Genomic DNA, 24,757 nt, shown 5'->3' with positions numbered 1-24,757 from the left:
CACATCATTCATTCATTCATTCGTATTTATTGAGTGGTTACTGTGTGCAAAGCACCGTACTAAGCGTTTGGGAGAGTACAATAAAACAACTAACGGACATATTCCAGCCCACAACGAGCTCACAGTCTACAGGGCGGGACAGACATTAATATAAATAAATAGGTAAATAAATACATACATTACAGGTATATACAGATATATACATCACTGCGGCCTGGTCCCCACAGCCCCCTCCCCTCCCCACTCGGCTGCAGCTGGCCTTCACAACTTCCTCCCTTCTCCACAGGGCTGCAGCCCGCCTCCACAGCCCCCCTCCTTTCCCACCCCCCAAACCGCTGGAGCCCAGTCTCCACAGCCCCCTCCCCCTCCAACCTCCTCAGCCTCAGTTGTGGCAACAACAAAGGAGTAAAACGGCAGCTACAAAGGAGCGAAGCCGCTCGGCTGCAACCCTGTCTCCCACCCGCCTCCTCCTCGGCTCCCCACACGGTCTCAACAATCCAAACAACGGCCCCCTGGATGCCAGACCCCCTGACCCACCCCAGCTTGCCCAGGCCTCTGATCTGGAGTCAACGCTGCAGCCCCTGCTGGGAAATCCATCCTCCGTCCCCATAGCCCACTTCCTTCAGGAGCCCTTCTGGATGATTCTCTACTTCCCCAGGTAATGTCCCCTCAACGGTCACCCTTAGAGCTGATGTTTAAATCAGGTTTGGTTTTTTTTTTTTGTTAAACGCTTACCACCTGCCAGGCATTGTTCTCAGCGATGGACTAGATATGAGATAATCAGGTTGGACCCAGTGCCTGTCCCACGTGGGGCTCACAGTCTTAATCCCCATTTTCCAGATGAGGTAACTGAGGCACAGAGAAATGAAGTGACTTGCCTAAGGTCACAAAGCAGACATGTGGTGGAGCTGGAATTAGAACCCAGGTCCTTCTGATTCCCAAGCCCATGCTCTATCCACTAGGCCACTTATTTACTGCCTCGCATATGTATTATTTTAAAAATTGTGCTTTAAACAGAGGTTCTCCCGCTCCCACCATTTGTAAATAGTTTACCCCTGACTCCTTGACTTAGATGGTAAGCTCCTTGAGGGCAGGGATCTTGTCAGTCACTTCTTTTGGGCTCTCCCATCCACACCCTGTACACTGTAGACACTCACTAAATACCTACGATTGACTGATCGGCCGGGGTAGATAAGGTGGGGATCGGCTTCAAGGGTTCACCCCTCGGCCTTGATGACCAGAGAAGCGAGAGCCAGGATTCCTGGGTTCTCAACCTGGCTGCGGGGAGGAGCCTGTGCTGGGAGAGCTAAAGCGGGTCCCTTCCCCCTCCCTGAGCCTCTTGATGCCTAGGGCATCCGTACTGCATCCAGCAAGTTCTTAATAAATACTATGACTACTATTACCATTCATTCATTCATTCAATCGTATTTATTGAGCCCTTACTGTGTGCAGAATACCGTACTAAACGCTTGGAATGTACCACTACTGGGGACTCACCAAAGGGAGCATAACTTTCCTGCCTCTGCCCCCGCTCCCAGTAATCAGGCTGTTCCCCAGCTTGGAACTCCCTCCTTCCCCAAATCCGCCCCCCACCCCCCAGGCTTCCCATATTCAAATCCTCCTGAAATCCACTCCTCCAACATTCCTTTCCCCAATTAATTCCCAGCATTCCAAGTCATAAAAACCCAGTACTAACTGCCATCCTTGATCTTGATTCTATTTATTGCCATCCTTCTTGTCTGTCTGTCTCCCCCGATTAGACTGTAAGCCCGTCAAAGGGCAGGGACTGTATCTGTTACCGATTTGTACATTCCAAGTACTTAGTACAGTGCTCTGCACATAGTAAGTGCTCAATAAATACTATTGAATGAAGGAATCCTTGGCAATTTTGTCTCCCCCATTCAAATGGAAGCATTCCTCGTGTAGCTTACTAATTTTTGTATTTCCCAAGTGCTTAGTACAATGTGTTGCACCTAGTGGACACTCGGTATGTGCTATTACTACTACTAGATGGCATAAAGGGTGTTAGGAGTTGAGGATACAGGAACTCTGAAGCGATGAAGCTCCATCATCCTGCCAGCTGCATTCCTCCTTCTGAGTGAAAGCCACTGCCCTCACTAGGCACCCTGGAGCTAAAATTGACCTACAAATAGCCAACAGCCCACTCGCCTGGACACAATTTGCGTCGAACAAGGACTCATTCATTCAGTTGCATTTACTGAGCACTTACTATGTGCAGAGCACTGTGCTAAGAGCTTGAGAGAGTACAATGCAACAATAAACAGACATATTCCCTGCCCACAACAAGCTTACGGTTTAGAGTCAAGAATGTCAAATTCATTTATTTTACCAGCGTCCTGCAGGGGGGAGGGAAGATTGGACTAATATTTGCAAAAGCTATTACATTTTAAAACTTGAGCAAACTCAGGACCTCAATTAATAAGGAAGAGGGGAAGAAATGAAACCCACAGATGATATGAAACATCATTTCTGAGTCAACAGCTTCAGCGCCCTTCCCCACAACACCTTCCAATCAGCACGGTTCAATTAGAGTCAGGTAGAGTGGTGTGGATTTCATCTCCTCCCTGTCCCGGCCCCTGCCCCTGATCGGAAGGAAACCGTTATAAGATGCAGCAGGAGGGAAAAGGAAGAGAAGCAAAATGGACTTGACCCTCGTGCTGGATCACCAGCCTCTGGGGAATGTCAGTCAGTGCCAGCCAGTGCCGGTCAAACCTTGTCAGCCACTGTCAGTCAGACATGGCCAGTTATTGTCAATCAATCACAAACTGTCAGTTATGTCAGCCATTGCCAGTCAATCACTGTCAGTGACTAGGCAGCGTGGCCTAGTGGAAAGAGCACGGGCTTGGGAGTCAGAGGTCTGGGCTTCTAATTCCTGCTCCGCCACTTGTCGGCTGTGTGACCTTGGGCAAGCCACTTCACTTCTCTGGGCTTCAGTTACGTCATCTGTAAAATGGGGATGAAGACTGTGAGCTCCACGTCGGACAACCTGATTACCTTATATCTGCCCCAGCATTTAGAAAGGTGATTGGCACATAGTAAGTGCTTAACAAATACCGTAATTATTATTACTGTTACTATCATCCATCATTATACATTAGTGAGTCACTGTCGGTTACCGTCAGTTAGACGTTGTCAGTCGATCATCTTCAGACTTCCTGGAGGAGGTGGTTTTCTGTTGGATTTTATAAAGGGTGAGGGTTGTCTGCAGTGGTAGGGCTATTCATTGGAGGGTCCCTTCCTGCATGGTGGACAGTCCTGAGGGCCCGTGGGTAAGCTTGTTGTGGACAGAGAATGTGTCTGTTTATTGTATTGTACTTTCCCAAGGGCTTAGTACAGTGCTCTGCACTCAATAAATACAACTGAATGAATGAATCAATTAATTAACAGTTCCACCCAGCCAGTGCTGGCATGATGAAAGATCAGCCTTGGAGTTCTGATAGTGACCCCCTCCTGCCCCTTAGAATCTGGTGCCAGGATATCATTGTCCTCCCCTCCGTCCACCATCCTTTTCCCACCAGAAGAGTAGCACCGTCCTTGGGCTCCGAGAAAGCCACCCCTCCCTTCTCTCTGATTCTTCCCCACCAAAGTGGGAGGCTCAATTCTCAGCAAGTAGAGACATCAGCACAGCCGGGCTGGGATCCTCAGGCCCAAAAGCTCTGAGGAGCTGCAAGTGGGGAAGCCAGGTGACAGGCCAGCTAAGAACAGCGTCTTTAGCCAGTGCTATTATGAAAATTATTATTATTATTATTGCTATTATTATCTCACTGTGGGCAGGGAACATGTCTACCAACTCTTGTACTCTCCCAAGAGGTGAGTACAGTGCTCTGGACACGGTAAATGCTCAATAAATACCATCGATTGATTGATTAATTGATATTATTATTATTATATTTGTTAAGTGCTTATTACTGTCAGGCCTTGTTCTAAGCACTGGGATAAATACAAATTAATCAGGTTGGATATAGACCCTGTCCCACATGAGGCTCATAGTCTAAGTAGGAGGGAGTAGGATTTAATCCCCATTTTGAAGGTTGGGGAAACAGAGACCCAGAGAAGTTAAGTGATTTGCCCAAGGCCACACAGCCACCAGTTGGCAGAGCCAGGATTAGGACATAGGTGCTCCGAGCCCCAGGCCTGTTCTCTTTCTACCGGGTCAGGCTGTTGTGTTTCTGTGCCGTTGTCCCTGGTTACTATTTTCTATTCTGTTGTGTCTGTTTTCTATTGTTTGTTGATCTTCACGCCGACCTTTCGATGTCCATACTGTCTCCCCCTTAGATTGTAATCTCCTCGAGGGCAGGTACATGGTGTTTGCTCCCGTGGGCACTCAGGCGGAGTTTTCTGTGGTTGGAACCAAAAGCCAGATGAGGGGGCTGCCCACAGCAGAGGGTGGGGGAGACAGCTGGCCTTGGGGTTGAAGGCAGAGACCTATGATCGCCAGGTCCCCGTTCCTGGATTGCATATCCTCCCACAAGTGGGATGACAAGCTACCCTCTCTTTAGCCACCAATCCCGGCCCCAAATCTCCCTCTGACTCCTCATTCTCATCCCAGAGTTCAGGAGGGCTGAGGGCACTGGCTGGCCCGGGGCTAGGGGTCCCGGGAATGCCGGCTCTGGCCCTGCCTGACTTGGAAGAGAGGGGCCTGTTCTCAGGAGGGTGACTCTGAACTGGCCGGCCACCCCATCCTGGTGGTGCGGACCTCCTCCCCCACAGCCCCGATCCCCTCTGCATCCATAGCGGTGGTGCCTTCGGGTCTGCTCCACTGGACAGAATGGGAAGGGGATTGGCTGCTGGCCCCAATGCCCTCCTTTTGTTTCTGCCAAATGGGTCAACCCAGCCCCCTTGGTAGCCCAACTCAACCATGCAAGCGCTCCTCGGCTGCAGCGCCTCTTCCTTCCCAGCCCCTCCTTATCTCCAGGAATCTGACCCGAGAGCTTGGGCTAGGAGAGGGTGAAGCCAAGCCAGGGAGGAGGCTCAAGGTCCCCACTCCCCGGGGCAGTCTGAGCAAGGGCAGGGTAGTTCATTGGGTTCAGGACAGTCCCACACATCCCGCCTCCTCTCCCACGCTTGAGCTGGTCTCCGCAGTCCTGGCTCAGACAAGTCATGCGAGGAGCTGGGTTTCAGAGAAATTGGGGGGTGGGGAAGGAAAGGAGGTGTCTGTGGGGGTGTGTATGTCTCTGTCTAGACATATGTTTTGATGTGAATAGGAGAACTGAAGCTGGAAGAGACCTTAAGAGGTCATGTGGTACATCCTTCTGCCTCTGGCCCAACTTATGTCTATACCATCCATGCCAGGAATTTGTCAGGTCTTAGAGCCCCACTCTCCCGGTCCCAGCATCTCACGACTTTAGCCTTCAGGACATTAGGAGGGATATTTGGGGTTCAGTGGGAGGAGGGGGTGTAGGTGGGCCCGGCTCTGTAAGTCCCTGTGAGAAGTGGTCAAGAGCGTATACTTGGTGGAGGGCAGGGGAAGGGAAATGCATGAGGGACACGTGCTCAGAGGAATGGCCCTGGGCCACATGTGTGTGTATCATAAGGGGTGACTCTGCATCAAACACTGTGCTAGCAGCTGGGATAGCTAAAGACAAGATGATCAGATCAAACATAGTCCCAGCCTCCATGGGGCTTACAGCGTAAGGGGGAAGAGGAACAGGTATTTTCTCCCCTTTTTATAAATAAGGAAACTGAGACACAGAGAAGTGAAGTGACTTGTCCAATGCATGCAAGTCTTTCCGTGCCCTGTGGTTGGTATGTCTGCTGCCTGGTTTTGTGCATGTGAATGCTGCGTGGTTGGAGATGTGCACTGGTCAACGTCTGTGCGTCTTGGCCGTGTGTGTACATGCATGCAACGTGGTTGTGTGGAGTTATAGGCATGTTGCATGTTGTATATGCGTCGACTGCATGGTTGCGTACGCGTACGTTACACGGTGTTATTTGTGTATCCTGCAAGGCTTTGTGTGCATGGATGACAGAGTTGTCTCTCCACCCTGATGTTGTGAAGTTGGATACGTGAGCTAGGCAAATGGGATTGGGGGGTCTCTGAGCAAGTGAGGTGTCAGGGTGGGCACTGTAGTTGGAGTGTGTTTTTTGTGCCTGACTGTGAAGAGCTCTGTGAGCGAGGGTGTATGTGTGTGAGTGAGTGAGTGAGTGTGTGTGTGTGTGTGTGTGTGTGTGTGTGTAGCCAGGGTGGGGGTGGTGACAGGAGATCTCTATCAGATGCCTGGGTGCTTAGAGCAGGGTTTCAGACTACTTTCCAGCCCTATTTCCACTCGCCTGTCCCCCGCCCCCCACCCCATTCTTAACCGAGCAGGAAGTGGGCCGGGTCTGGGGGATTTTTATGCTCGCCCCCGTTAGCCTTTTCGATACTTGGGGCCCCAGGGAGGCTGGAGCCAGGCTGAGCTGGGAGCGCTGCGGAGCGGCGAGCTGACAGGTTCCTGTGGGGAGAGGAGGGGGCTCCCCGCCTCCTCCCAGAACTCCTCCGGGACCGTGACCTCTGGGACCCCCATCACCCCTGGGGGCCGCACGGGTTCAGCCGGCGGGTGGCCGGAGGCCGAGGAGCAGTCCTGGACCCACCGAGGCGAAGGACGGCTCCTCGTGGGAAGGTAACCAAGGGGTAGGGGTTAGGGGCCCTGGGGTGGAGGTGAGAGCTCGGCTGGGCTGGGAGCGGAGCTCGCTGGGGAGTTTCACTCTGACGCATTGTTCCCGCTACCCGCGAGGTCTGAGTTAGTCAGGGCTCCTCTCCCTCTCTCTCTGTGTCTGTCTCTGTCTCTGTCTGCCTTGCTCAGTCTCCCCATCTGCCACACCTGGGACCTGAAGAGAGGGGCTGGGGTCACACTTGCATTTGGTACCTGGCGTTCACTCTCTCCATCTCCCCAACCCCCACCGGCCCCTGCTGGGACAGCCAGTCTGGGGTCTCTGGCCCACGGCTCCCCCCCGTCAGGACCAGGCCAGGCCCTGGACACCCCGACTCGATGGACACTGGGATCCAGGCCCCGGCCACCCGCTCTGGGGGAGGCTCTGAGGGTCCCCGACCCTGAAGGCAGCTGGGGGTGGGAGGAGAAAAGCCGCAGAGGGAGGGTCTGTCGCGATGGGCTGCGGGGAGTAGGGAGGCTAGGGAACGGGGGCAGAGACTTGCCTGAGGAGGGACAGGGAGTATGGGAGTGGGAGGGGGTTTCTTTCCAAGTGAACTCACTTGGGGAGGGGATGCCTGGGTTCTGGGGGTCAGAATCCAAGTGCCTTGTCTTTCCAGGCCCCTGGGGCCTCCCAAACACTTCTCTGTTCTCTGCCAGGATAAAGTTGTTCTGCGCCTTTTTCTGGCCCAGCTGTGGCCCCCAGCCCATGGCATCTCAGCCTGCTCCCACCCACCCCCGGCCTTGCCGGGCCGTGGTTGGGCCTCTCCTCCTACCTAGCCTGGATCCCTGAGGAGGGGTCGGCTGGGCCGGGGTCCCGCTCCGACTAGGGAGGAAGCTGCTATTTCCTTGGGTTGGAGGAGACCGGAGATCCATCGGGCCTCCTTCCCTTCATCTCTGATGGGGCGGACCAGGGGTGGAGTTCATCCCTACCCTTGGCCAGCCCCAGTGGGCTTCCTAGGGCTTCCAGCACTCCTATGGGGGATCCTTACTTCCACCACCCCTCCACCAAAATACCCTGGCCTTGGTTCCCAAGTACCTTCTCCCCACATCCTTGGGCTGGAGCCTGAGTTCTCCCCCATATTGTCCCCCAGGAGGGGCCCAGCCTGGGGTTTTGGAAGGGTCCCAGGCAGACCCCAAGGCTACTCCTCATCTCGGCATTCCAGGACGTCTTCTCCAACTCCTGGGCTACTCCGGCCTCCCTAAAGGCATTCGTTCATTCATTCATTCATTCGATCGTATTTATTGAGCGCTTACTGTGTGCAGAGCACTGTACAGCTGCCTCCCTCACCATCAGCCTTTAGTCAGGGCTGTTTTTCAGGGGTCTCCACTCCCAGCCCTCCCCTCTTCCCCACGATGGCTTCTTACTTGGCCTCTGCTTTGTTCTTCCTAGTTGGGGCGGCTGAAATAGGAAGCTGCAGTTAGGGTCCTGAGGTGAGAAATTGAAGTTAGGATCTGGGGTGGGAAGTTGGGTGGATTTAAACAGCAGACCCCATGGTCCAGCAGCTTAAGCCCTGGGACAACTGACTGGAGGGAGATCCAGCAGCCACTCACAGAATGACAGGCTTGGGAGTGGGCATACACCCTGCCCAACTTTGAAACGGGGAGACGAGATGCAGGTAAGCACAGAAGTGGCAAGATCATGGTGACCGAGGCCAAGTCGGAGGCCCTGGCCTCCTGCCTCCGATCGCCAGGAAGAGCGCAGGATATTAGGAAGCAACTAACCTGGCTTTGGGAAGAGCAAATTGTGCCAGAAGTATCGGGTGGCCTCCTCTGAGTGTGCCCAGCCAGACTTGTGGACAAATGAGAAGTCACAGGGGAATACGATTGAAGGAATGACTCAGAATGGATCAGAGCCTGGCCTCAGATCTGGCATTCTCATATGACATTCCCATGGGCGATTCAGAAAAGGAGGATCTGGAGTGCTCACCTATTGGGTGGGGGGCATCGCCGGCTTGTGGGTCACCCCCCACAGGTAGCTATCAGTGGCTCAGGCCATCCAGGGGAAGGATATTTCGTGGGTTCAGAAGCCCAGAACTAGCCCAGAACTTATACTGGAAGAGGGTTTGGTCCCGGAACCAGACCTCTCTGCATATTGTCATTCTGGAGAAAGAGTCTGTGACTGGGAATCGGAAGTCCTGCGTTCTCATCCCAGCTTCCCCGCTTGCCTGCTGGGTGACCTGAGGCAAGTCCTTTAACTTCTCTGGGCTTCAGTTTCCTCACCTGAATAATGGACATTAAATATCAGTTCTCCCTCCATCACAGACTGTGAGCATTATATAGGACAGGGATTGTACCTCATCTGCAAATACTGTATCTTCCCAGCCTTTGACAGAGTGACACAAACACTATCATCACCATCTCTCTCCTGGTCTCGAATAGGGGCAGACAGAACAGCTTCCTCTAGACTGTAAGCTTGTTAAGGGCAGGTAATGTGTCCACTAATTCTGTTGTATCGTACTCACCCGAGCACTTAGTAAAGCGCTCTGCACATAGTAACTACTTAATAAATATCACTGATTGGTTGATTGTGACCCTGGTCCAGACTGAATGTACCCCTCATGCTGGCCTCAGCCCCCTGAGAATCAGACTTTAGTCTGACACTACCCGATGGTTGTGAGGCTGGCCAGGAGGGCTGACCGACTGACTGACCTTCTCGGGAGAGCCATACCTGGATGGAACTACCTGCCCATGAAGGGCAGGTTTGGAAATCTCCCGTGCTGTTCCAGCTTCCAGAATTCTAAGCATCGCCCCTCTCCAGCTCCTCCTGCCCACAGGTATCTCCCTATTGCTTGATGGCAAGATGGTGGGGCAGTGGAGAAAGCCATTCAACTCCAGCTTACCTTGCAAACCCCCGGGATGGTGATAACTATAGCACTTGTTAAGCGCTTACTATGTGCCAAGCGCTGTACTAAACACAGGGGTAGATACAAAAAATTCAGGTCCCACTTGAAGCTCAGATTTTAAGTAGGAGGGAAACAGGAATTGAATCCCCACTTTGCAGATGAGGGAACTGAGTCACGGAGAAATCGAGTGACTTGCCCAAGGTCACTCAGCTGGTAAGTGGCGGAGCTGGCATTAGAACTCGGGTCCTCTGATTCCTATGCCCATGCTCTTTCCACTAAGCGATCTCAGCATGCCCTGTAGCGTTCTGGGACATTCCCTTCTCGCTGGCCTTGGATTACCCTGACCACTGGTTGGGTGGATTCAGTCCCAGAACTGGGTAAAACAAGACCAACAGGTCCCTCAGCCTCTCGTTGGCCTCAGTCGAACTCTGACTGTGTTCCGGGGATCCCTGAAAGTTTACTCCTCTTCTCCTTTCAGGTTGACCCCGAGCCCCTAAAAGTCTTTCTGACTACTTCTCAGCTGGCAAGGCCGGGACCTGCGGGCACCCCTCCGCTAAGCATTCATCTGGTCCTCCGCGGCTCTTCCCCTGTGTAGATGAGGCGGCTGAGACATGGGGGGCTAAAGAGAGTGATCCCACGTCGCACGACACTTCAACGACCCCCACAAGAATAGAGCCCAATAGAGTCCAGAAGGATTGCGTCAGCTGCTTCACCACTGCCCTGTGGCACCTCTTCATTTAAAGGTAATTGCCAGAGCTCCTCTTCTTCCCGATTTTAGCTCCTTGTGGGCAAGGAACATGTCTACCAACTTGTTATATTGTATCTCTCGAGCGCTTTGTACAATGCTCTACACCCAGTGAGTGTTCAATTAACATGATTGATTTGGAAATCCTCATCTCCCACTGTCTCCCCCAACCATGCAGCAGAATCTCTTAATATATGGTACACAGGGGTGTGTGGGCGAGGGGGCGGGTGATAGCATTCAGGTCTCGATGCCCCACGCACAAGGATGAAAACAGTAGTTCTCTTCTCCCAGGTCATAGAATTGGCCAATGAGTTGCAATAGCCCTCACTGTCTTCAATCAATACTTTCAGCTTTGCTCCAACAGTTAGAGACATAAAATGCAGCCGAGGTGAAGGGGGAAATGGGGCAAAGTGAATAGTCAATCGGAAAGACAGTTCTGTGTTTGCTTCTATGATCCGCTGGAAAGAAGCAAGTGGGACCGTAGAGAATGTCCGGCTAGACTGTAAACTCTTTGAGAGCAGGGATTGTATCTTCTAACTCTCCTGGACTCTTCTAAGAGCTCAGTACAGTGCCCTGCACACAGTAGACTGTGAACTTGTTGAGGGCAGGGATCGTGTCTACCCACTCCACTTTTCCAAAATCTTAGAACGAGTCGTCTACAATCGATGCCTAGAATTCCTTAACTCCCATTCTCTCCTAGACCCCCTCCAATCTGGCTTCCGTCCCCTCCACTCTACCGAGACTGCTCTCTCTAAGGTCACCCGTGACCTCCTTCTTGCCAAATCCAATGGCTCCTACTCCATTCTGATCCTCCTTGACCTCTCTGCTGCCTTTGACACTGTCGACCATCCCCTCCTCCTCCATACCTTATCTCACCTTGGCTTCACGGACTCTGTCCTCTCCTGGTTCTCCTCTTACCTCTCTGGCCGATCATTCTCGGTCTCCTACGCTGGAGCCTCCTCCCCCTCCCATCCTTTAACTGTTGGAGTTCCTCAAGGGTCAGTTCTTGGCCCTCTTCTGTTCTCCATTTACACTCACTCCCTCGGTGAACTCATCCGCTCTCACGGCTTTGAATACCATCTCTACGCAGATGACACGCAGATCTACATCTCCGCCCCTGTCCTCTCCCCTTCCCTTCAGGCTCGCATCTCCTCCCGCCTCCGGGACGTCTCCACCTGGATGTCGGCCCGCCACCTAAAACTCAACATGAGCAAGACTGAGCTCCTCATCTTCCCTCCCAAGCCCGGTCCGCTCCCAGACTTCTCCATCACCGTGGATGGCACGACCATCCTTCCCGTCCCGCAGGCCCGCAATCTCGGTGTCATCCTTGACTCGTCCCTCTCGTTCACCCCACACATCCTATCCGTTACCGAGACCTGCCGGTTTCACCTCTACAATATCGCCAAGATCCGCCCTTTCCTCTCCACCCAAACGGCTACCTTACTATTACGGGCTCTCGTTATATCCCGGCTAGACTACTGTGTCAGCCTTCTCTCTGACCTCCCTTCCTCCTCTCTCGCCCCGCTCCGGTCTATTCTTCACTCCGCTGCCCGGCTCATCTTCCCGCAGAAACGATCTGGGCATGTCACTCCCCTTCTTAAACAACTCCAGTGGTTGCCTATCGACCTCCGCTCCAAACAAAAACTCCTCACTCTAGGCTTCGAGGCTCTCCATCACCTTGCCCCTTCCTACCTCTCCTCCCTTCTCTCTTTCTACCGCCCACCCCGCACGCTCCGCTCCTCTGCCGCCCACCTCCTCGCCGTCCCTCGGTCTCGCCTATCCCGCCGTCGACCCCTGGGTCACGTCCTCCCGCGGTCCTGGAACGCCCTCCCTCCTCACCTCCGCCAAACTGATTCTCTTTCCCTCTTCAAAACCTTACTTAAAAATCACCTCCTCCAAGAGGCCTTCCCAGACTGAGCTCCAGACTGAGGTCCAGAGAAGTAAAGTGACTTGCCCAGGGTCATACAGCAGACAAGAGGCAGTGTCAGGATTAGAACCCATGATCTTCTGACTCCCAGGCCCGTGCTTGATACACTACACCTTGCTGCTTCTCTAAATTATGACATCTTTGGGGACTTTAAGGGGGGTAGAGGTTGATGGGAAACCCACTTCCACTTATTGCCAAACTAAGTGACTGATGATCTATTCTGGGGTTTGGGGTGTCCTATCTTTTTCAGGGTCTCTCCTCTCAGTTCAATCCAGCAGCTATGAAGACCTCAGCTCTTCTTCGGTGGTCACTTCCCATCGTCTTCCTCCTCCTCCTTCTCTTCCTGATGGGAGCTTGGGGTTCCGGAGCTGCGAATGGTAAGGAAGGGCTGGGGTCAGAGCTACCCTGAGGCAGGGGTGGCCCTCTGGCCAGTATTTGGCCGGAAGCCTGGAACCCCTGATCCTTAGACTGGAAGCTCGCCTCTAGACTGTGAGCTCGCTGTGGTCAGGGAATAGGAGAAGCAGCGTGGCTCAGTGGAAAGAGCACGGGCTTTGGAGTCAGGGCTCATGAGTTCGAATCCCAGCTCTGCCACTTGTCGGCTGTGTGACTGTGGGCAAGTCACTTCACTTCTCTGGGCCTCAGTTCCCTCATCTGTAAAATGGGGATGAAGACTGTGAGCCCCACACGGGACAACCTGATTCCCCTATGTCTACCCCAGCGCTTAGAACAGTGCTCGGCACATAGTAAGCGCTTAACAAATACCAACATTATTATTATTATTATTATATGTCTGTTATATTGTTATATTGTACTCTCCTAAGTGCTAAGTACAGTGCTCTGCTCACAGTAAGCTCTCAATAAATACAATTGATTGATGGATTGATCTTCCAGGGAGAGCAGAAGGGGAGATGGGGTGGGGGCAAGGTGGGGAAAAGAGATCAGAACAGGGACTGCTGCTTTGGTGTGATAAGAGAAATTGAGACTCTGTTAGAGACCCAACATAGAAATTGTAAGATTGTTTGAACGTGGATAAAGTTAATCATTTCTGGGTGCCAGTGTATATGAGGTCAGAGGTGCCGCAGTTACCTTATCTGTAAAATGGGGATTAAGACTGTGAGCCCAATGTGGGACAGGAACCGTGTCCAACCCAATTATCTTGTATCTATCCCGGTGCTTAGTACAGTGGTTGGCACAAAGTAAGCACTTAATAGTATAGTTATTGTTATTATTTATTAGTAGTAGTAGAAAAATAAATAATGGTTTTTGTTAAGTACTTAATACAGTGAACTGCACACAGTAAGCGCTCAATAAATACGATCGAATGAATCATGGCAGCTTATAGGAGCCTCACTGGTCTCCCGAACTTCAGATAATAACAGTCAACGGGCTATTCGTTAAGTGCTTACTATATGTTGTGTACTGTACTAAGTGCCAGGGCAGATACAAGGTAATCAGGTCAGACACCGTCCCCGTCCCACAAAGGGCTCACAGTCCAAGTGGTAGGGAGAACAGGAACTGAATCCTCATTTTACAGATGAGAAAAAGGAGGCCCGGAGAAAGAAGAGTCTTGTCCAAGGTCACATAGCAGGCATGGGGCAGTGCCGAGACTAGAACCCAGGTCCTCCGACTCTCAGTTTCAGGCACTTTCTGATAGACCGCACTGCCTTTTCCAAAAATGGGGAGCAGCGCTGCGGGAGAGGTGTTTGTTCTGGCCCCGAGGGACTCACAGTCTATGCAGGAATATGAAATGACCCTCAAAGTCGGGATGGAAAGGGAGAAACGAGGAGAAGGGAAATGGGAGACCCACTGGGAGGAAAGGGGGGAAGGAAAGGGAGGAGAGAGAGGGATCGGGTAAGGTTGAGTTGCTCTCCTTAAGAGTCTACATTCTTCTGACAGCCTCTTCCAGCCTCACCTGTTTCTATGATTCAAGAGCCAACCTATCCTGCACCTGGGTCCCGGCTGAGCTCCCGGAGCTGCGGTCATGCTCACTCGAGGCCAGGACAAACTATAGGTGAGAAGAACAACGTCGTCTCTGTCCCCTTCCCTCCCCCATCCTCGCCCTTCCCCTCTCCCTCCAGGCTCCCTCGTCCTCTCTGCCGTCCACAGCTTCAGAAGGTTTCTCCAGGGCTGAAGACGGCTGGGGTCCGGACTGCAGTCTGGTCGCAAAAAGCACCCAAACTGTTGACTCAGAAAGAAGCAGGCCTCTGGGGATCTCGTTCTTCCTGGGACTTGCACATTATTCACTTCAGACCAAAACACTTAGGGTCCCCCCTGCTCCTTTCCGCCCAACTGCTACTGACTCCACAGAAAAATTCTTGAGGTGCTAGGGACTTCCCAGCCCTGCAAGTCTTGCCTGAGGACTGGACTCGTTTCTTTTTTAGAGACCAGACAACTGTCTGCAATCTGCTCCCCATGGGGTCAAAGTCCTTCAGTTGCAACCTGATCCTGGATCCAGATGTACATGTGAGTGTTGGGATGGGGCGGGATGGACTGCCAGGGTGAGGGGAGGGAGGATGATTTAATTTTAATGACAATAATAATAGTATGAGTATTTCTTTTTTTATGGTTTTTCTTAAGACTTTAGTGTGTGCCAGGCAGTGCTGGGAAGCAGCGTGGCTCAGTGGAAAGAGCACAGACTTGGGAGTCAGAGGTCATGAGTTCTAATCACGGCTCTGCCGCTCGTCAGCTGTGTGACTGTGGGCAAGTCACTTAACTTCTCTGTGCCTCAGTTACCTAATCTGTAAAATGGGGATTAAGACTGTGAGCCCCACGTGGGACAACCTGATCACCTTGTATCGCCCCCCCCAGCACTTAGAACAGTGCTTTGCACATAGTAAGCACTTAATAAATGCCATTATTATTATTATTATTATTCTAAGCACCCGAGTAGATACAAGATAATCTTGTTGGACACAGTACCACATGGGGCTCACAATCTTAGTCAGTTTCCCCATCTGTCCAGTGAAGAGCATGCTAGCCCTCACCTCTTTCTACGCTGCCCAATGCTTTGAACAGTACTTGACACATAGTAAGCGCTTAACAAATGTCATAATTATTATTATTCTACCGTGTGATGGCAGGAATAGTGGGTCTTTATTTTTGCTGCCTGCTCCCAAGCACTCAGCACAGTGCTCAGCACACAGCAGGTGTTCAATAAAGACGGCTGATTGAGCGCCAGATGAAGACCCACAGGACCATATGTAAGGGAGAGGTCTGAGCCCATAGGAAGAGAAAGATGCGGTGGACTGGTCCTAGGGACAGACAGTTTTCTCTCAGCTCATCAACAACCCCGAGCTCTTTCCCTGTGCTCCTTTCCTACCCTGGGTCGGGATGGGGGCACTTTGACCCCCTCCTTTCCATCCCTTTTGGCAGGCTCAAGCACTGACGGTAGTGGAAGATGTCAGCCTGAAGGTGACATGCGAAAACTGGAAAGGGAATGTGATTGAGAAGCTGAAGCCCTTTGGGAAGAGTGAGTGAAGGTCTGAGGGTGTGGGGAGGGCGTGCCTCCTTCCGATTTCCGGCTCCCCCAAACCCTGGCTGACCTCCGCTCTCCCTTTGGGCCTCACATCCTTCCTGTGCCCCCTTCCTGTGAAAAAAGCTCCGTTCACCTGGGGATCAGTGGGGTGTCAGGGCATTCTGGGCCGGTGGGGGCTTGGGGACCCCTGGGGTCCTGTGGCTGCAGGGGGCAGGACTGGGATGAGGACCTGACTCCATGTTCCCTCTGACCTCTTTGGTTTAGTTAAATGCTGCCCCATGACCCTCCCTTCACTGCTGCCCAGGGTCCACCCACGGCTCCCAGGGACCACAGGTCGGGGAGCAAGGGTGGTCCTGCCCACTCCCTCCACCCAGGCCAGCGGTCTCCTGGACTTTCTCTACCAGGTGTCAGCCATGGAGGCAGTCTCAGCATTTCTTCCTGCCCCCACCCTGGGTCCGCGGCTGTAGACACTGAAGGCTGCCAGCTCCGCCCGTCAGCCCCTGCCTGTGACGCATCTGGGACCCAGCTTTCCAAACCCCATCCCCTGCTGCTCCCCTATATCTTCTCCTCCCTGGATCCCAGACCCTTGGGAATGGTCTCTCTTGAGGCGTGGCCCTGGTGCCCAGACCCTTTTGCATTTGCTGTGGAGACCATCATTCCAACACGGCTGTTTTCTTTCCAAAGTTCTATTCCTTCAGTGGACCTATTCTAGTCTCATGACAATCCGGGAGGTGGGGAGAGACAGGCTGTCCCATCCCCATTTTACAGATGAGGAATCTGAGTCACGGAGAGGTCAAGCCACCTGACCGGGGTGGGACTAGAACCAGGGCTCTGACTCACACTCCGACTGTCGTTTCGCTGCAGGGTCCCTCTCTTTGCCCCTACGCCCTCTGTGGATTAATGCGGGTCACCTCTTCCCTTCTCAGTCCGCCTGATACCTCCCGACAACCTGCATCTGAGTTACGTGGACACCCACAGCTGCAACTTCACCTGGCAACTCAGGGTGTGCTCCCACTACCTACGAAGATACCTGGAATTTGAAGTGCGCTACTGGGCTTTGTCTGATGAGGGGCCGGTGAGTGCAGCCCCACCCTCCACCCTACATCACCACAGGCAGCAGCCCCGCGTCACCCCTCTTGGGCTCCTGAAGTTCCAAGTCCCACTCCGGCCCCCTCATCCCAGGCTGCCCTTGTCCACTAAAGCTAGGGCTCCGCACGCTGCGCGAGCTGGATATGCACAAACTGACGACAGACCGTCTGACTGGTGGATGGATTGGCTGCCTTGTTGGTTGACTGACGGATTGGCTGATGGATGGAGCTGGCGGACTGGTGGAGGGACTTACGGACATACTGCTGGACCGACTGATTGACTGTGGGACTTCCCAAGGCTGGAAAGGCAGCAAGTCCATTCCTGAAACCATGGGAGGCAGGGCCTTAGGAGGAGAGAGGGATTCTGGGGATCTAAACCAGGAGGCAGAGGGCCAGGCCGGTTGAGCAGAGGATGCTTAGGACAGGAGAGGAACGGGGAGAGAAATAGGAAGCCTGGGCCCGAGAGTAGGAGACCTGCCAAGGGGGGATGGTAGGAGCCCCAACCCCGACCCCAGTAACAAGGAGGAGTAGTCTGGGGTAGCAGAGAAAGCCGGGACAGGGGAAGGTGGTGAAGGACAACAGCAGTGTGGGCCAAATCGGTATCTCCCCCCACGATTATCGCCATCTCTCTCCGATTTGGGGTAGGGGAGGGGGCTGGACCTTCGGCCAGCTGGGGGGGGGGTCTCATCCTCATCTCCTTTGGCTTCCTCCGCCAGGCCCCAAAGACCCTGTTCCTCAAGCAGCCCCAGGAGTGGATTAAGATCGAAGGCCTCTCCCCAGACACGCGCTACAAGGCGCAGGTCCGCGGGAAGCCTGGTACGATGTACTTGGGACATTGGAGCCTCTGGAGCCAAGCCATTGAGTTCCAGACAAAACCCGAAGGTACGGAGGAGGTCCTGGGGAAGGGCGGGTGCCAGCAGGACCCACGCGCCTGAGGAGGGAAGGGATGGGAATGGACCTGCCTTCCCAAAATCAGGTTGGGAAGAGAGGCTGCTTTAGGATACATCCTGGGAACAAGCCCCAGAACCGAGTCCCAACCCCGGGGAGCAATTTGAGGTGAGAGCATCGTGTCCATCCCCTGCTCCCCATGAACAAGCAAAGCCTGGTCCTGCTTCCCAGGATGCTGAAGATGTTCCTGGAGGCAGGAGGCTGGACAGGATGACCTCTTCGAGGCCAATTCTAGATTTCACTGTTAGTATGGAGAAACCGTGGGCTGCCCCACGTGGGAGTTCTGACCAACAGTGGAGAGGTGGGAGAAGGGGAGGGGAAAGCTTCCCGTTGGGGCATCGTTGACATGGCAACCCATCCTGGTCACAGCTGACCTCAGTGAGAAGGGGTCATCAGGGACCTGATGACGTGGCAATAAGGACCCCAGGATACCCAGACAGGGAGAGGTCAGAGAGTCAGACAGTCGAATCGGGGGGCTAGTAGTCTCTCGGGCAGACCCCTACCTTCTCATAGCTCCCGGGACTCACCTATTCCTATTCTCTATTCCCTACGTGACCCTTCTCCTCCTCTCTCCCAGACCCAGCTCCCTCACAACCCTGGCTGTTCAACTTTATCCTGGGGCTATGCGGGGCCCTGGGACTGGTGACCATAGCCATGCTCATCCCCAGATGGTGCACGCCAAAATGGTAAGAGAGTCGAGTTCTGCCGCTTCCTCCCAGCGCTGCTCCCTCCATAGCCCCAGATCCCCGCTCAGTCCCAGCTAACGCCCGGTTTCCCGGATCCCCTGCCCGGTCTCCTTCCAGCCGGGCTGGCCATCTGCAGCCAAGGGGTCACTGCCTGGGGAGCTAGGATCCTGTGGGAACTGCTAGCTCTGCTTCTGGCAGTCTTTGTGGATCCTGCTCACTCTTAGAGGATCCTGGGAAATCTTGGAGAGTTTTGGGGGGTGACTGAGCCCCAGTTCTTCAGGCCTGGACTCCAGGACTCCAAATCAGACCCTGGGGTTCGAGGGGAGGTCTGTAGGATCCCTCTGGGTGTATGGGAATGGTGGAGGGGGGAGGCCTGCAGCCCAGTGAGGATCCTGGGGAGAGAGAGTTGGAGACCAGCATGAGGTGGCCAGGGGGACAGAGGAGGGGTAGTGACCCTTCCAGGAAAGAGCCTGGACCTGGGAATAGGAGACCCAGATTCTAATCCCAGCCCCACTACTTGCCTGTTGGATGACCGTGGGCAAGTCACTTAACTTCTCTGAGCCTCAGTTACCAAATCTGTAAAATGGGGATTCAATACTTGCTCTCCCTCATACTTAGACTGATGTAGAACAGGGATTGTGTCCAATCTTATTATCCGATTAGTACCCCAGTGCTTGGCATGTAGTAAGAGCTTAAGAAATATCACATCATTATTATTATTATTATTGTTCCCTTGCTCAGCCACCTTAAGGGGACCGGTGGAAGACTCTTGGAGGCAGTTGGGTTGGGACTTAAACAGGGCCCTCCTACCCTCCCCCAGCCTCTGTCCTCACTCTCACTTTCTCCTACCACCCCCAGGCTCAAGAAGGTGTTGAAATGTCACATTCCAGACCCCTCGGAGTTCTTCACCCCACTCAGCTCCCAGCATGGAGGAGACTTTCAGGTAGGAGTTGGAGTGGGCGGTGGGAGGAGACCCCTCCCCGGAAACCAGGTTTGGGGTCGTGGTCCTCGCTTCCCCACCTAGAGGGTCCCGCTGGGGGCCGTGAGAAAACCCAGCGGGGGCGGCTTCGGTTTGACCTTCTCCAAACTGTCATTTGGCTCACAGTCTCGCCCGGCCCCTCGCCCCGGCCCCTGGCCCAACCCAATCCGGGGGCGGCAAACCACAGGTGCCCGAAGCCGGACTCGGCTCCCGGTCGGGGACCACAGGCGGGGCAGGGGAGGACAGGGCAGGGCAGAGCTCGCTCTCCTCCTGTTTGATGCTCCCACCCCCACACTTCCCTTCCTCCTCCTCTTCTGGCCGGGCCTGCCACCCCGACTACCCTCTCTTCCCCCTATTGCTCCCCCTCCAGTTCCCCTCTCTTCTGCCAACCACTCCTCCCCTACGCCCGCACCTCGAGAACCTGACTCCCTCCAGGCCCAGGAAATCAGCCTCCGAGCTAAGCGAGTCCGGTGGGTGGGTGGGTGGGGGAATAGGCATGGCACCCTTTTGGAGGGGTCAGTAAGAAGGTGAGACCTAGAGGACGAGGGGGAGTATTAAAGGGGCAGAAGACAGGGGAGAAGGGGAAAAATTCACTCCCTCCACAAAGGCTCTAAAATCAATCAACCAATCATTGGTATTTATTGAGCAATTACTTTGTGCGTAGTACTTCCCCCGATGACTCTGTGGTGGCCCTGCATGGTCCCCAGCAACGAGGATGTTTTCCTCTTCCCTGCCGGGACAACTTGGGGTCCCAGAGGACACCTCTGCTTCCAGAATGACTCTTTCAAGGATGAGGAGGCCGGGGAGTCCCAGGAGCCGGCCGAGCAGGCTGTGGAGGCCTCGGTGCCCTTTCTGCCTGTCCAGGCCAGGCCCGGCTCCTTCCTCCCAGGTGACCTGTCCTGTCCCGAGGCTTGGGCCAACTGGGGAGGGTTCCCCGTCTGCCAGCTCCCCCAATACTGGCACAAATCCTCCGTTTCCTGGGCCGCCCACCAACGCCATCCCAGCTGGACAGGCCCTAGTCGGACCGGACACCCACTGGGGGTTTGAAGTGAAACCGGATGGCAAGATTCCTTCCTCTTCGGAGCACAGCCTGCCGCTCATTCATTCAATCATGCATCCATTTGTATTTATTGAGTGCTTACCATGTGCAGGGCACTGTATTAAGAGCTTGGGAGAGTATAGCACAACAACAAACAGGCACCTTCCCTGCCCACTCCTCCTCTGCTGTCGTGGTGGTCCCGGCTGGCACCGGCACTGGTCCCGGTTGAGCCGTACCAAGCTGTGCCAACTGTAGCGTGTTGTCAGGACAGGTCGGGTGGGTGGGAGCCACGGTCATCACCCCACAGCTGAGTGGTCCATCTCTCCACAACTGGGTCTTCTGGCCACCGGACTCCCTCACCTGCCCCCTCTTCATCCCTCTGATTCTAATCTTTAAACCTCTTCCCTTCCTTTCTTCCTCTTGGTGGGTTTTCTTCGGGCTCTGGGCCCCTCCCACCACGTTCTTTTCCAAGACAGACATCAGAGGAGGTGCTGGGCCCACATGGGGCTCAACTAGATTTGCTTATATCCATCCCAGTGCTTAGTAAGCACTTAACAAATACCATCATCATCGTCTAGCACATAGCGAGCACTTAACAAATACCATAAAGAAAAAGAAGGGGCATGGCCTAACGACAAGAGCACAGGCCTGGGAATCAGAGGACCTGGGTTCTAATCCTGGCTCTGACAATGACTTACTGTATGACCTTGGACAAAGTACTTATCTTCTCTGTGCCTCTGTTACCTCATTCCTAAAATGGGGATTGTCCGTGAGGCCCACGTGGGACAGATAACTGATTATCTTATATCTTCTCCAGAGCTTAGTACAGTATCTGGCACCCAGTAAGCATTTAACAAATTCCTTTTTAAAAAAAGAAGAGGCTTCTATTGCTCATTGCAGTACGATAGGATGGTGGGGGTGGAGAGGCAGTTAAGGAAAGGACAGTCCCGGGGGAATCACATCTGGGAGATTCTCTCAGAAGCTTCCAGGTGGGGGTGAAAGGTAGTACCCCGCTCCCTACCCTGACCCCCTCTCTGTCTTACAGAAATGGATCTCCTCCCCCTTCTCCACGGCCTCTTTCATGCTGGGCCCAGCGGAGATCTCCCCTCTGGAGGTGATGCAGAAAGAAGACAAGGATCCCCGACTCCTGCTGCCCAAGGAGCTGGTCCAGTCCTACGCACCTCCGGACACCAGTGGCCTCTCTGGGTCCAGCTGCTTCACTAACCAGGGCTACTTCTTCTTCCACCTCCCGGACGCCCTGGAGATCGAGTCCTGCCAGGTGTATTTCACCTACGAGCCCTTCGCCGAGGCTGGCGGGCCAGCGTCGGCCAATGACGACGACTCCTACTGCATGTTCCCCAGCGGTGAGGATGCTCTGCTCTTCCCCCCGGGGCCACCCTGGGGGCCCGGCCAACACCTCGGCCTCCAGAACAGCTCCTTCGAGGCTGAGGAGGCCGGGGAGGCCCAGGAGCCGGCCCAGCAGCCTGTGGAGGCCAAAACCCCCTTTCCTCCGGCCCAGCCCGGGCCCGGCCCCTTCCTCCCAGATGACCCGTCCCCCCAGGTCCTGAGGCTCGAGCCAACTGGGGAGGGGCCCTCCCCTGCCAGCTCCCACGGGGTTGGCACCAGCCCTCCGTTTCCCTGGGCCGGCCCCCCGGCCTCCCTGGTCCCCATTGGTGGGGATGCTCCCTTCTGTCCGGCCTCGAATGCCGGGGCTTATCTATCCCTGCGGGAGCTGCAGAACCAGTACCCGGCCCACTTGGTCTAAGCTGGGCCTCCGGGTGGGAAGGGAAAGGCAGGTAGAGATAGAGGCTTCTTTGGTGCCCAGGCTGGACCTGCTGAAAGGGGTGCCCGGCTCCCTGCTGGCAGGGGGCATGATGAACCGGAAGCCCCAGACTGTTCTGCCACCCAGGGTGGCCAGTCCACCTTCTAGATGGGGCCCCTGAAACCCAGGAGAGAGGTGGTGTTCTTTCCAACTTGGGGATTTCTTCTGGAACTCATAGAGGGGTTGCTGGTTCCCTCCGCCCCCAGCCCCGCCTGCCCTCTCCAGACCCATGTCTAAGGACAACTTGGTAAGGGGGTGAGCGGGAAGCCTCTGGCAAGACCCAGGATAACTGCAGTGGCGTGGGTGATCAGGAAGTGACTTGTCGGCCTGATGGAAAGGAGGTTCAGCAGGGGTTCACCCCGTTGCCAGGAGGCAGGTGAGCCTTGGGCGAGTGAAGGGATGCCTCGGGCATGGATGTTGGCAGCTCGGAGGGAGTGAGGCGCCGTGAGGGAAAGGGAGTTGGGGGTGGGGGGAAGGGAAGAGGCCGAGCTTGGCACCGCAGAGGGAACCTAAGCCGGGACAGATGGCACGGGGAGTCCCCAGACTCTGGATTCCAAAGATGGCAGACAAAGGACTTCCAGAGCCAGGGCGGGGAGGCTGGGGAGGGGTTGGCTGGTGTCCCAGCCTCTAGGGCCAAGAAAAAGAAGGTTCCTCTTCGGTGGGCTCCCTGCTCTTCCTTCAGCGGGGAGCTTCTCTGTTCAGCCCCTGCCCCACCTCCCTTCTCTTACTGCTGCTAATGCTCCAAACTAACTCCGAATTGGAAGGGATCTATCCAAATCAGTCATTTCGTCTGAGCTCAGCTGGCACCCACAGGCACATCCTGAAGAATTTCCTATAGGAAGCAAGCCGTGCTCTGGCCTCAGCGTCTTTTACTACTTCGGCGGGGTCCTCAGCAGACCGCGGGCCTCAGAAACAGGAAACCCAGGTTCTAATCCCAGCTCTGCCACCAATCCCGAACCTGTCACTTAACCTCTCGGCATCTCAATTTCCACAACCGTATAACAGGGAGAGGATACATGCTCTCTCTCCATCTTGGACTGTGAGCCCAGTGAAAGAGGACTGGATCCAATTTAAGGCTCTGTATGTACCATAAGAACTTAGCCCAGTGCTTTGGCTCATAGGAAGTATTCAATAAATACCATCATTATGAATGCCGTGATCTCAGCCCTCCTGAGCGTGTGTTTTCATTACTTATTTTAGGTGATATTCGGGAATATCTTTATGCCTTGGCGTGCCTTTCTGGATTCAGTGAGACAGGGATTTGAAAGAAAGGTCTTGAGAAGCAGCTTGGTCTAGTGGATAGAGCCCAGGCCTGGGCCTTGTGCAAGTCACTTCGCTTTTCTTTGCCTCAGTTACCCTGTCTGTAAAATGAGAATTGAGGCTGTGAGCCCCTTGTGGGAGGGACTATATCCAACCTGATTACCATGTAACGACCCAGTGCTTAGTACAGTGCCTGGCACATAGTAAACTCTTAACAAATACCATAAAAAAGAAACATGTGCTTGTCTCCATTAGACACAGGGTGGAGGACCTGAATTTTCAGGGAACTGGGTGTCATCCGAACCCAGGACACCCCAGTGTCCATGGGAGGCCGAGTGGCAGACTGGAAAGAACATGAGGCTGAGAGTCAAGGCCCCTCCTGGGTCTTTACTGCTCTGGGCCTCGGTTTTCTCACCTGTAAAATGGGGATCAGCAGACTTGCCTCTCATTCATTCATTCATCTATTCAGTTGTATTTATTGAGCACTTACTGTGTGCAGAGCACTATATTGAGTGTTTGGGAGAGTACAGTACAACAATAAACAGATACTTTCCCTGCCCACAACGAGCTTACAGTCTCAGGGTGGGGGAGACAGACATTAATATAAATAAATAAATTCAGATACGTAAGTGCTCTCCCTACCTCACAAGGATGCTGGGAGGACAAATCGAGATAACGGATGGGCAAGGGGTGATAAATACAGTGGGTGAGGGTGGGGATGAGGATGAATCGTTCCCTTCTTGGTTACTTAAATGCTGGTCTCCCGCTTCCAGGATCGTCGGGGAGAGCAAGCAATGCTCTGGTCCTCAGGAGGTCTCTCAATCAGTGGTACTTACTGAGCGTTGACTGTATGCACAGCACTGTATTAAGCACTTGGGAGACTACAGTACAGTAGAGTTGGTAGGCAAGATCCCTGCCCCCCAGGAGTTTACAACTGAATGGGCAGGGAATGTCTCTACCAGCCACGTTATGCCTTTATAATGTACTCTCCAAAGCACTTAGGACCGTACACAGTAAGCGCTCAAAATATACAGAAGCAGCATGGCTTAGTGGAAAGAACACAGGCTTGGGAGTCAGAGGTCATGGGTTCTAATCCCAGATCCACCATTTGTCAGCTGAGTGACCTTGGACAACTCACTTCCCTTCTCTGTGCCTCAATTACCTCATCTGTAAAATGGGGATTAAGTCTGTGAGCCCCACGTGAGACAATCTGATTACCTTGTATCTACCCCTTAGAACAGTGCTTGGCACATAGGGCTTGCCAAATACCATCATTATCATCATCATCCCACTGA

The 24,757-nt window shown here is 53.9% G+C and overlaps 1 protein-coding gene across 3 annotated transcripts; it reads left to right on the top strand.

Annotated features, from left to right (window-relative positions):
- Window positions 1-519: 519 nt before the first annotated feature.
- Window positions 520-23,366, top strand: IL2RB (interleukin 2 receptor subunit beta). 3 transcript variants are annotated; one of them, XM_029079538.2, is made up of 11 exons: window positions 520-658; window positions 10,089-10,236; window positions 12,416-12,542; window positions 14,062-14,176; window positions 14,547-14,628; window positions 15,538-15,634; window positions 16,567-16,715; window positions 17,445-17,610; window positions 18,254-18,362; window positions 19,221-19,305; window positions 21,426-23,366. In XM_029079538.2, the coding sequence occupies exons 3-11, from the start codon at window positions 12,446-12,448 to the stop codon at window positions 22,143-22,145; spliced, it is 1,620 nt and encodes a 539-aa protein (XP_028935371.1). In that variant the 5' UTR covers window positions 520-658; window positions 10,089-10,236; window positions 12,416-12,445; the 3' UTR covers window positions 22,146-23,366. The 3 variants fall into 3 exon arrangements, with proteins under 3 accessions (XP_028935371.1, XP_028935368.1, XP_028935367.1); XM_029079535.2 differs by lacking the exon at window positions 520-658 and adding an exon at window positions 6,307-6,620; XM_029079534.2 differs by lacking the exon at window positions 520-658 and adding an exon at window positions 6,307-6,620 and having other exon boundaries at window positions 9,972-10,236.
- The last annotated feature ends 1,391 nt before the right edge of the window (window positions 23,367-24,757 follow it).

The sequence above is a fragment of the Ornithorhynchus anatinus genome, chromosome 14, assembly GCF_004115215.2.
Source record: "Ornithorhynchus anatinus isolate Pmale09 chromosome 14, mOrnAna1.pri.v4, whole genome shotgun sequence".
Lineage (NCBI taxonomy): Eukaryota > Metazoa > Chordata > Mammalia > Monotremata > Ornithorhynchidae > Ornithorhynchus > Ornithorhynchus anatinus.
The sequence above is the reverse complement of the archived record's forward strand: the minus strand, read 5'-3'. Positions and strand labels throughout refer to the sequence as shown.